The sequence below is a fragment of the Corylus avellana genome, chromosome ca11 (genome assembly GCF_901000735.1).
Source record: "Corylus avellana chromosome ca11, CavTom2PMs-1.0".
NCBI classification, from domain to species: domain Eukaryota; kingdom Viridiplantae; phylum Streptophyta; class Magnoliopsida; order Fagales; family Betulaceae; genus Corylus; species Corylus avellana.
This window is the reverse complement of record NC_081551.1, coordinates 3,923,915-3,937,043: the sequence shown is the minus strand read 5'-3', so window position 1 is coordinate 3,937,043 and position 13,129 is coordinate 3,923,915. Positions and strand designations below refer to the sequence as shown.

The 13,129-nt window shown below is 35.5% G+C and overlaps 2 protein-coding genes across 2 annotated transcripts; both read left to right on the top strand.

Moving 5' to 3' along the window:
- The first annotated feature begins 4,259 nt into the window (after positions 1-4,259).
- LOC132165997 (protein SENSITIVE TO PROTON RHIZOTOXICITY 1-like) lies at positions 4,260-5,613 on the top strand. Its single transcript, XM_059576734.1, has one exon. It carries the CDS (start codon positions 4,364-4,366, stop codon positions 5,450-5,452), a length of 1,089 nt encoding a protein of 362 aa, XP_059432717.1. The 5' UTR covers positions 4,260-4,363; the 3' UTR covers positions 5,453-5,613.
- A 6,399-nt stretch (positions 5,614-12,012) lies between these two features.
- On the top strand, positions 12,013-12,360 carry LOC132165892 (uncharacterized). The gene has a single exon (XM_059576590.1). The coding sequence runs from the start codon at positions 12,013-12,015 to the stop codon at positions 12,358-12,360; it is 348 nt and encodes a 115-aa protein (XP_059432573.1).
- Positions 12,361-13,129: the final 769 nt, after the last annotated feature.

The following is a 13,129-nucleotide window of genomic DNA, read 5'->3' as shown; positions in this document are numbered from 1 at the left end:
TACCCCCAATTTGTTTAAAGTGGGATTATTTTTTATTTCATTATTTTATATTAGTCTCCGAAATCTTAAAGGAGGGATCGAAAGTACATCTCTTGTCCCCCTTCAAAGGAAGAAGTTGATTTCTCTTTGATATGAATCATATGATACAACAAATTATAACAACTGAGGTTGTCACGTTCACTAATTTTCCCTTGCAAGCATGCTCCTATGTCTTTAAATCATCATACTCCCGACAAATTATTAATTGGTTAAGGTTTTATAGTGCTGCAGTCACGTGTATATTTTATGTATGACAATTTTTATTATAATTTTTTTTTACCAAACTAATATGATAGTCTATGTTGGGCATGTGAGCCCAATACTTGATCATCAATCACCAACTCAAAAACTTTTAAACGGTTTTACATTGAATTCCTTTATAATCTACACCAATAATCGTCTGCATGATTCTTGACAAGAGGCAATACGCATGATGGGTCGTACGGTTATGGCAATATCCGTTATAAAGAGAGGCGCCAACCATAAAGTAAAATGAGATTTTGGTCATCTTGCTTTCAACCTTATATTGCTTTTCATACAACTATTCTCTGTTACTTGTTCTGACAAGTTTTTTTACTAATTTTTTCTCTCCTTGCAGCTAACGATACTTCTGGTCGTTACCTTGGCACACAGTCAACTATTCTAATAGTCCATGTGATACTTATTATATTATTTACTAAAATTTAAATTATTACCGTCAACATGACATTCCATTGACTCTTATTTTCATAAAACGTGGATTGCCACGTAAGTTTTTAAAAGAATTATAATATCGGGCCAAAATGAAAGGAACTTAATAAAGTAATTAACTTATCACCATTGGATCCCTTCGATTGTTTGCTTAGAAAATAAAATAAAATCAAGAATACATTCGCCGCCTTGACCCTCAGGACAGAATATGTTTTAAAAAGTGTGATAATTCATACCAATTTTTTTTTTTTTTTTTTAAATGCTAGTAATATGATGTCTAATCATGCTTGTTAGTAACTTTCGTAATCAGAGACCTTTATTTTATTTTATTTTTATTTTAGATGAATGATAAAAAGAAAATGCTATGATGTCAATGACTTTATTATAAAATAAAAAAATTTTAAAAATAAAATAAAAAATTTAAAAACTTACAATGTGGTGGGTTGTCACTTCAATGGATGCGCAAAGACTTGTAAAACCACAATTATTGATATTTTTTTAGTAGGAGATTATATAAAATATTACTACATTGCACCGATAATTGAGCCTATAACTAATACACTACCCCTTGATAAGTAGACATGTATTATATTACTCAATATATGCATTCGATTGAGCCACTCACCTTGACCCACTTCCTAATCTTCTACTTCTTTGTAATTTCGAATGCCTTTTACAAGATTTGAATCCAAAAATTAGGTCATACAGGACTAGTGAAAAATTCAAATCAATCAATTTAGTGTGTTAAGATTTGATGTTTTTTTTTTTTAATTAATTAAATGGGTCAGATTAAGACTGATCTATATAGTCATTTACTCATAATTTAATATGAGTTGATCTCAACACGCGACATTTAAAACCTGCACAAACTTGACACAAAATTAACATTTAGATGTATAATTTTATACTCGATACTTTAATGTTAAGAAATCTATCATATTTTCTAGAACTGCTGAGACGCAAAAATTAATAACGCAAAAAATAAACAATCACAAAATATAAAAATGTTCACACAATTTCAGCAATGTTTTGCTACTTTCAAGAGAAATAATACAAGAAGCATCAGTAATACATTGAGAGGTATTGCTATATGCTGCCTTCCATTAAAATGATGTCACCTCAGATTATCTCAACTTACAAAAAAAACTTGGTTGCACTAGATTATATACAAAAAAAAAAAAAAGCGCTTAGAAAATTGTCTCAACCAAAAAAAAATTTTCAAGCTTCACATCTGTTGCCCGAAGGACGCCACCACCTGCAGAGAAGCTGCCCCCGCCCAGCTTCACCAAGCCCATGCAAAAGCCAAGGAGGAGATGGGGTGGCCGGCCAGCTACCCTAGATGGGCTGGCGTGGCCACCCCCAGGCCATCCGAGATGGCCACGGGGTGGCCGCACGGTCCACGCCAGACCATCTGGGATGGCTCATCGGCCACCCCCATGGCCTGGGGTGGCCACGCCAACCCATCTCGCCGGCCACCCCAACCAGATCTGGTATGTCTTGTCGGCCACCCCAATCATGAGTCTCGCCATGACCCGCTTCAAAACTCGTCTGAAACCGTTATGACCTGCTTGAAACCGTCATGGTCCGCCTCAAAACCCATTTCTAATGGTATGTCTTGCCGGCCACCCCAATCATGAGTCTCGCCATGACCCGCTTCAAAACTCGTCTGAAACCGTCATGACCTGCTTGAAACCGTCATGGTCCGCCTCAAAACCCATTTCTAATGCCTCAAAATTCATTGTTGAATTCAAAACTAAAACGTAATGGTGAAAAGTGAATCCTTTAGGGGTTTTATCACTCTAAAGGCTAGAAAAATGAGCTCCGATGCCGGAGAAACGGCCAGACCCATGGGTCTGGTTGTGACCCGTCCCACCGATTAATTGGTTCTCAGTCGTGAGGATGAGGTTAGATTGTTTTAATTAGGTGTATTCAATAGAATTTTTTTAACTTGCTATAAGATGATGTGTCACTCAATTAATGGTTGGCAGAACATGGGGCTTTTACGCCTTCACTGAATTGAAGATATTCCCTAATACATTCCTACAAACCCTAATAAGAAACGACTATAAATATGACTTCCAATTGAGTCAAAACACTAAATATCCCCCCAAAAAGAAAAAAGAGAAAACAAAAAAAATTTCCTTCCATGGAGGCTTGGACCGATACCATAGGTTAAACCGAGTCAAATGCGAATCAAATTGAATACAAAACCAAATTCTATATAGCCTCCGCTTAACACCACCCAAATGACAATTTGCCACCCAAAAGAAAAACTCACTTTATAGATGCAGCAGAACCATCGTGGAAGCAGCCGGAGACTTCTTGGCCCATTCTGCCATTGCTCTGCTGAAAATAATAATAAGAAAAAATAAATAAATTAAAATACTTGGTTGTTTATAAATTATAATCATACATTAACAAAGCGTCAAGAAAATGTCGGGTCCACTATCTTCCACTAACCTCGATATAATAAAGAAAAAGATTTATGATTGGTTGAGCGTGATGACTCGTCGTGTGACGATTGGTTCCTCACTTCCTCTCCCTAATTTCATGGCTCACACAGACAGCATTATGTGTGGAGCAAAGAGCACGCTGAATCACTGATAACTGCGTCTTTTGTTTCTTACTTTCTTTCAACTCATCGTCGTATTTCAGCTTTACGTGTTTTTTTTTTTTTTTTTTTAATAATAAAAAATCTATTATTTATATATACAATTAATTATAAAGTTATATTACCTTAACGCGTAAAAGACCGCAATTAAATTAGTCAAAAGATTCGAAACTTGATCAATAATATTAAAAAAAAAAAAAAAACCATTATCACTTACTAAGTCAATTTCAAAAAACAACTCTAAGATTCCCCCAAAGGGTGATATGAGGCAACTTTTGACCCGTTCATTTGATAATGTCTTTTAGTAAAAAAATTAAAGGTATTAATAAATAATTTTATTTTTTACTTTTAATTTTAATTTTTTTTATTTTTTGATATGTTCACACAAGAGGAGAGAGAAAGATTTAAATTAGTGACCTCTATTTTATTAGGCGTGAAATACTTTTATATCACGTTTCCAGACAAATTGACATGTAAATTTTTGTATTTTATTTTTTGTTTTCAATAAATTATGTACATTGATAAAACAATAAATCCTACTCATTAAATAAATAAAAAAATTAATCTTTATCTTTTTTAAATAATTTTAAAAAAATAATATTTACGGAAAAAAAAAGAAAAAAAAAAAGCAGAAAAACACTCCCTTAAATAAATAATTAATTGATACACATGATGGTAAATCTTCATTTCACTTTTCCCATTGGAGCAATATAAAAGGAGGATTAAGTGGGACCCACGATTTCATTATGAACAAAATGGCCATTGATGCATTTCACTCTCATGGCCCACAGCAGCTGCGTGATGTAGAAACCAGCGATTTGAACGGTTAGGATTAGCTAATCATGGAGCCACCGTGTCTCACACATGGTGGTTTTGTCTACTTGGCACACCATTTGGAGTATTTCCAATTTCCAAGTCTAATAAAGTCAATGCACGCAAGTTGATCTATTTCCGGTCCACCGCACTGTAACCCTCTCTCTATATCTCTCATTTTCGCTACCCTGGTACAAATCGAGAAAAAAGATGTTCAATAGCGGCGAATCTGTTCAGATTCCGGCGGAAAATTCCTCCGGCCAGGCTCGGGTCGGGGTCTCGGACCCACGCGTCCCGCTCGTGAACCTCTCCTTGGTACGAAAGAGGATGGATGGCCTGCAGCACTTCCTATCGGACTCGGTCAACCGCAACCAGCTGGTGAGCCAGGATCAGATGGACGTGGTCTCGTCAGAGATCGTTTCCGCCATCCACCAGATCATCGTCAACGGCGCCGCCCTCCTCGCCTGCACGCAACGCACCGAATCCGCACCACCCATCCCAACGGCCCATCTGAGAGTCCCGGCGGATTGCTCGGGTTTGTTGAAGGTCGAGTCTCTGGACGAGGAATTGAAAACCGAGAATTTGGTCGCCGAGTTGGACGATTCGGAGATCGTGGAGCTCGACGCGGTGGAATTACTCGCCGAGCACATTCACTTCTGTGACATATGTGGGAAAGGGTTCAAGCGCGATGCGAATCTGAGGATGCACATGAGAGCGCACGGGAACCAGTACAAGACCCCCGAGGCGTTGGCCAAGCCGGACCGGATGTGCGGCGAGGCGAGCCGCAAGACCAAGTTCTCGTGCCCGTATGACGGTTGTAACAGAAACCGGCAGCACAAGAAGTTCAGGCCGTTGAAGTCGGTGGTCTGCGTGAAGAACCACTTCAAGCGGAGCCACTGCCCGAAGATGTACTCGTGCAATCGGTGCAACAAGAAGAGCTTCTCGGTGGTGGCGGACCTGAAGAACCACCTGAAGCACTGCGGGGAGGCCAGGTGGCGGTGCACGTGCGGCACGAGCTTCTCACGCAAGGACAAGCTGTTTGGGCACATGGCGTTGTTCGAGGGCCACATGCCGGCAGTCGGGGACGAGGACGAGAGGCCCACGGACCCTCCGGCGCCGGTGGCGATGGAGGTAGAGGACGATGACGAGGACGTGGGTGTTGGGAAGGGGGTTGAGTTAGAGGCGGCGAGTTCTTCGGATAACGGGTTCTTCGATGGGATATTTGATGGGTTTGGTTCGATCGAGAGCTATGCTTTTCATGATGTGTTGGGTTCGCCGATCGGATTTGATGGTTATTGATTTTGGGTGACGATAGGTATTATTATATCTTGATATTTTCTGTGCCTTGGTGCTGTGTAGATTTTGTGATGAGATATTTATGGAGTTCGTCTCTGTTGTAGTGACTTCTAATAAATTATTTTTCCCATTTTGAGTTGCAATAAAGTTTTTGTGTTGGATAATTAGGTAAAAGCTTTGTTATGATTATTTTTAATCCCCTATGTTGGAAAATTGGAGCAAAATTATTATCTCAGAAAGTGAATTTGGGTTGAATCAAGATCCTCTGTTTCCCCAGCCCCTGTTTGGGTGATGGGAAACATGCTGGGCTATGAACATCCCCAACAATGTTGGCATGGATGCTGGAAAAGAGTACTAGGATTGCCATAGAATTTGGTCCCCGTCTCTCCTCTGACTCTGTAGGTTCTCTTCTCCGAAGCCCCATCCTAATCCTTAATACAAATACTGAGCAATAAGATTTGGAAGATGCCATTGTCCATTGAATGAAAAAACCAGCAATGATTCTACAGATACAAATTTTCTGATGATGGTGCATCCAAGAATAATTCCCTAGATAATGAGCCTGACCTAATAAGGTTCGTCTCATAAGTAACACGACAAGCAAACCAGGCCCAATTAAGCCCCGGACAATGGGCATACCAATCTTAGAAAAACGTTTACAGAAGGCCATAATTAAGGAGCAATCGTCTAATGAAATGAGGTATAAGAAATCAAATCGGTTATTCCCAAACCCTTTTCCTCAAAATGACCATCGCATGAGAAACACGTTATAAAAGGAACGGGAAGGATTTATTCACATGGTACTTTTCATTCTTTCATCAGACAACCTTTTTAATTTCCTTCTATTCTTTTCTAAGCAAATCCTAAATTAAACATTGGAGTTTTCTCTCACGAGCACATTCAACAAGGTCACTCATGCTTGTTTTTCTTCTCATTGCCCATTCCAATTAATTTTTTGTTACAAGAATAGAGTTTTATGCGGAATAATTATTAATATTAGAATATATTAAAATATATGATATGGTAGAATATTTTGTTGTATTTTTTTTTTTTTGATATTGTTTTTATTTTATTCCATGTAAGAGTTTTGATGACTTAGCCTTAGAAAATAATTGTAATAGTGTGCCTATTTAAATGTCATTATGTTATGAATAAAGTAACTAGAAAATTAATCCAAACTTTTATGTTTAAAAAGGTTTTAGATTCACTTCAACGAATCTAAAATGTCTAAGTTTCCTCAAAATCTAACAATCCATGAATCCATCCTGTTACGTGTATGTAAAAGTATTCGCGTAACATTTTTCAACCCATATTACAACATCTTCATTTAGCTTATTCAAGATGCTTAATTATAACACACAATGAGCATAGTTTTAATGTAAAGATGATTAATCACAAGGAAATTAATTAAGCATTCTGTACGAAATTCTGTGTGCTGCTATGAAGTTGGGCTTACTGATCACATAAAGTTGCCACCATTCATCTTCTACGCCAATAGTAGCTTCTCCTCTTCAACTTTAATGTCGGTGCGCGCGTTTTCACAACTTTTACAGAAACAGGAAAAACTTTTTGAGAATATCTCGAGAAGAATACGCGAATTATGGGGTTAAAGTTGTTGTATATGTTGCTTTTTTCCATTTCTTTTAAATTTCCCACCAACCAAACACTCACAGTCACAGCGCACTGTTTCTGATCTTTTCTGCATATCTTACCTTTATACGAATGATAACATTATTGAGTTCTGAAATGACAAGCGAAAGTGAGAGATCCTTTTATTGGAACAGAAATATGAGAAAAATCGATTGGCATGGAACAGAATGACTTTTTTCGAAACTTTATTGGACTTCACTAAACGCATTTGACTTATGGTTAATCGGAAACCCTTTTCGTAATTCTTTTTCTTGTATCTGAAGATTTGTGGGGGTAATGAAAAGATGTGCCTCTCATGAATTCAAGAAAAAAGTAGAATGAATTTTGGGTTCTTTCACTCATGCTTCAAAGATTAGTGTAGAACATGTGAGAAGCAGATTCCCTTCACAAGCAGATCCCGGACTCGTCTCATGATCAAGTACTTCACGAGAGCCAATAAAGTATCTTTCCTCTTTTTTCCAGCGGCCCTTTTTGTTTCGTTTAAGATTAAGATTAGTGACTTAAAAAAAAAAAAAAAAAAAAAAGATTAAGATTAGTGGTTTTGTTGTGATGAGAATGATGGATAAAAGGGAAAGGTGTTGAAGAACATTTACATAGGCCCGATTAGGACTCCAGAAAAACACTTATTGCCTCCTTCCGGGAAGGGATGGGTAAAAATTTGAAGCTGCTATTGGAGGAAACTGTGACTTAAAAGCTTTTTTTATTTTTTATTTTTTTTACTTAGAGCTTGTTTGAGATTGCGTTTAAGAAATAGAGTTTTTAAGTAAAAAAACGTTTTTAGGCAAAAGCCAAAAATGTGTTTTCAGCCATTTTTAGGCTTTTTGGACTCTTAAAAACGCTTTTAATTTTTTTTTGTACCAAACAATACTTTTTTGCTTCAAATGAACTTTTTGAGTGTTAAATACACTTTTACGTCCATTAAACGCAATCCCAAACAGACCTTCAAAAGCTTCATTTGTAAGCTTTTGCCAAAAGTGAGTTTAAACAATTTTTAGATTAAAAAAGTCAAAGAAGTACTTTTAAAATTTTTTACCAAACAAACAAACTTTTATGTAGCATAACTTTTTAGGTACTAAAAGTACTTTTTAAGCTTTCTAAAGCAATCCCAAATAGATCCTTAGTATGTTTTAGCAATTAATACAGTAATGCACGCCCCAAAACTCCTATTCCCCAAAACCCTTTGTGTGACAAGGATTCTTTCTTTTTTATAATCAGAATTTAAAGTTGATAAATCTAGCTTTTATACATGATTTTCACCATTAAGAGCCTGTTAGTAATAACATTGAGAAATAGAGTTTTTAAGTTAAAAATAGCTTTTGGACAAAAGCTTCATTTTTAAGCTTTTGCCAAAAGTGTTTTTTTGGCCATTTTTAAGCTTTTTGAATCCTTAAAAGTGCTGTTAATTTTTTTACCAAACGAGTATTTTTTTTATTCAAATAGAATTTTTGAATGTTAAAAGCACTTTTAAATTCCTCAAAAGCATTTTTATGCTTTTTGAATCCATTAAAAGCCTATTTGGAATGACATTTGAGAAATAGAGCTTTTAAGTTAAAAATAGCTTTTAAATAAAAGCTTCATTTTTAAGCTTTTGCCAAAAGTGTTTTTTAGCCATTTTTAGGCTTTTTGAATCCTTCAAGCGCTTTTAATTTTTGAGAAATTATATATAAACTCCTTAGGTCAACGCGCTTTGATTAAAAACTCCCTAAGTGTTTTTTTTTCGGAAATTGACTGCCTAGGTTAATCGAAACAAAAATAAACTCCTTACCGTCAAAAATTATTAACAACTGTTAAGGCCACTCAAAACTCTCTGTTTTATCTGATTAAAATATTAATTTAATTTAAAAAATTAAATCTTAAAAAAAAAAAAAAAAAAATTGAAAGGTGGCCAGGGATGGTGGTGCCACCCTGGCCACCCCCCAACCCCTATGGGGTGGCCGCAAGCCACCCCCAGGTGGTTTGGGGGGGCTCGCGGCCACCCCTTTGGGCCTCCTAAGCCACCCCATATTGGTGGAAAAGCTGCGTTTCAGCCACCCCAAAACCACCTCACACACCCTTCAATTTTTTTTTGATTTTTTTTAAATTAAATTAATAAAAAATACATTTTAACCGGGATAAAACCGGCGCCTTCACGTTTCTTAACGCTACGGGGGGGGGGCTCAAAACACTTATGGAGTTTTTAATCAAAGCGCGTTGACCTAAGGAGTTTATATATAATTTTCCTTAATTTTTTTACCAAACGAGTATTTTTTTTTTCTTCAAACGAACTTTTTAAATGTTAAAATCACTTTTAGATCTCTTAAACGTAATCTCAAACAGGTCCTAAATGCGTCACTTTTAATAAACCAATATAAGAAACGTAAATCGGGTGATAATGGTCAGAATATAATTTTATGATATAATCAAATTGTGATATCATTTTTGTTTTAGGGGAATATTTCATATTCATTCATTGAAAAAAGATCAAGAGCATAAAGCTCTTACATCACATGTATGGCATAAAAAGCTCTGATAAATCATAACCAAAGCTACGAGGTTACAACGTCATAGAGACAAACATAAAATCTTACAATCAAGTCCTATCTATGACTTCAACATCCACTAACCCATGTCTAAACTTCAGTTATAGAACAGATCTGCTCCAGGCAGGCTCAATCTAATACATAGGTAACTCATATTCCCAACTTTTCTTTTCCCGGCCATAAGAGCAAAACCCTTACATCAAAACTAATCCTCCTCGACCCAAAGGCCATGACAAAATTCTTCACTCCAAAGATCGCTCATGAAAGCAGATCTAAGGAGAAGTCAAACCCTTATTAATAATAATAATAAAAAACAACAACAAAAACACAATAAAAAACTAGCAAACAGCTACAACAACAGAGGAGAGGGAGGCGAAAAGCCTGACCAATTCCAGGGAGGTGAAGAGCGGCGCAACATAGTGGAGCGCGAACGGAGGCAACCCAAGGGGGATTGATGAGGAAAGATTATCAGTTGGATCAGGGCAAAACCACATCATACGCACGTTAGGGGTAGTAGCCCCCCAAAAATGTAAAAATGTCCCAAAAATTATATATTGGTGGTAACTTCATCAAAAACTTATGAACTTTCACCTGATTTGACAAACTCTCCAAAACTTCAAAATCTTTCAATTTAGACTCCTGAACTTTCAATTGCTCTCAATGTGGACCCCTCTATCAATTTTAGCCATTAGAGAATACAAAAAAAGACCAAAATATCTCTGATTTTCGTTTGTTTTTTTTTTAAAAAAAATAAAAAACGTTTTGGAATTAAAGGTAAAGTTGAAATTTTATACAAAATTCAGGGGTTATAAACGTCATGTAACGTTTAAAACCTATTCCGAGGGGTCTGGCTACTGGAGAAAGAATCGAAGCTCGCCTGTAATCAAACCGGTAGATTTGAAATTCCTTCGTACTTGGAGGTGGGGAGGTTTATCAAATCGGGTGGAAGTTCAGGGGTCTTTAGAGAAGTTACCCCTATGTATTTTTATGGGATAACCCCTCCAAGGATTTGTTTGGGATTGCGGTTTCAATAAGTGCGATTTTAAAAATTGTATTTTAAAAAATTGCGTTTTTAAAATCACTACTTTTTAAAATCGCAAAGATGTTTAGTAAAACATGTTAAAAAATACTTTTATATCAAATATTTGTTATGCGAAGTCATGATTTTGGTTTAAATTCGCACTTTTTCTAATAAGCACCCCTTAACCTGCTTATAGAAATCATATATTTTTTTTTTCCTATTTTAAATTAAGTGCTTTTTAAATCGCAATGTCAAACGTCTTACGTTTTGCTATATCTTTTAAAAATATAGATTATTCTTGCGAAATCGCAATCCCAAACACACCCGAAGACTAATTTTCTACCCCTCTTATAATGTTTTTTTATTTGTTTTTGTTTTGCCGGTCCACTTTACTAAAAGTCTATTCCACCACCATTAGTTGGATTCTAACTCTGCCAATTGTATACGGTTGATCTGCCACTACAAATTTGTGACGTGCCCCTATGCCATGTCACCTATTTATGATGTGCGCCTATGCCACATCATAAGAAAATTTAAATTTTGGTTTTTAAATTTATTTTTACTTTTTTTAATATTATAGTGACGTGTCACTAATGACACGTCACAAATTTATTACATGTTAGTTCTGGCAGGTCACTAAAAAAATAAGTGATGTGTTACAAAGTAACATGTCATAAATTGGTGACGTGTCAAAAAACCCTATCACTAAATCCTTTTTTTTTTTTTTTTTTTTTTGTAGTATGAGTGTTGTTTAATGACACATAAAAAATTAAAAATTTCTATAAATGAACCTTTTTTTAATTTTTTTTTTCTCATTTCTTCTATCTAATCTATAAGCTTTTTTTTTTTTTTTTTTTGTATGGGTGTTGTTTAATGACACATAAAAAATTAAAAATTTCTATAAATGAACCTTTTTTTAAATTTTTTTTTCTCATTTCTTCTATCTAATCTATAAGCTTTTTTTTATATTTTTTTTAATTTTTTTTTTTCTATTGAAAAAAATAAAAAATAAAAATCAGGTGGAGCATAAAATGTAACGCCAGTTTGTCAGCTACGAAGCTTATGTCATGGCTGTAATCCTAAAGCAATATAATAGCACGAAAAGCATGACACAACATCATTCGTAAGCCTTTTATTCTGTACGTATTGAAGAGGAAGTACAAAAAATATCTCGGAGGATGCTCACGACACGAGAACACTGCTGCTTCTCTTCGATATTTATATAGAAGCTTCAATATATATATATATATATATATATATATATCCCGTGAATATTGTAGAAATCAAAAATGATGTGCTTCCTCATTGGTTCTTCCTGCTATATATAAAAGTCATGTAGGGAGGAACCTCGTCATCAAAACACTCGCACAATCATGGCTGTTTCATTAGAAGCTTTGGCAATGGCGGGTGCAGATTATCTTGAATTTTCTTTGGATGCTGAAGAATGGGAATCACAGGACCTGATGCAGGCTGAGACTCCACCCCATTTACTCGTAGAAGAAGAAGAAGAGCAAGGTGCCTTTCCTACCACCCATTTCTTCCGGAGTCTCCATGCGAAAGACGACGATGCCCCCGACGCCGATGATAGGATCACCGTAAAATGTAAATCAAAAGTCGGTGGAATTATAGATGAGAGTATAGAAAAATGCTTGAGTTCGATAAGATTAGTGGTGAGAGCCATTATAAGGTTGTTGCTGATGGATTTCAAGTCCTCTTTCTAAGCTTATAACATTCATGTGTTTCTTATATTTTCCGATAATGGAAATTAATTTCTGTGTATATATATGTATGTGATTTTTATTAAATTTATCTCGATCTCTTGTGTTTTAATGTTAAATCAACATTTATTCTAAAATGATTAATTAGCTAATAAGGAAGAAATGAAATTAATAATTTGATTTATTCTAACACTACTTCTCCTCAATAAGTAAGGCTAAAAAATATTTAATAATTGAAATGTGAAATTAGTGTTCGAACTCATAATTTTTTGCTCTGAAACCATGTTAAATTGGATTTCAATAGAAAACTCAAGGTTGAGTTTTTTCTTATTTTACCTCAATTCCTTAATTGGTTCTTGGTTTTAAGAAGAGTTCTGAGTTTTTTGTTATTTGATTTTGCGATCCACTACACATTGTGTTGTATCACATTTATCCATACTTCTCATTCAAAACTTGGGGTCTCAGCCCTTAGAGGGGGAGAGGAGGGGATGAAAATATTGGAAAGATTATAGCAGAAGCGGAGAGAAAAGGACAAAAGGATTTTGGAGTTGTTGGGATCTGGATCTCTTGTAATTTCAAATGCATTGTAAAATATTTTTAAATTACAGAATTTGAGCCGTTTCATTACATCAAAACGCTTGAAAAATCATATCTATTAAAAATGTGGCATATTGCAGCTGAAAATTAAGTATGTTTTTATCATATTCTTGCTCTTTATGCTGTAAAAAAAATTGTCTCTTAGTTTTCTAGATAATGTAAGTGTATATGTAAA

Excerpts from the sequence above, each read along its gene's own strand:
- LOC132165997 (XM_059576734.1), top strand. The coding sequence starts at position 4,364 with ATGTTCAATAGCGGCGAATCTGTTCAGATTCCGGCGGAAAATTCCTCC.
- LOC132165892 (XM_059576590.1), top strand. The coding sequence starts at position 12,013 with ATGGCTGTTTCATTAGAAGCTTTGGCAATGGCGGGTGCAGATTATCTT.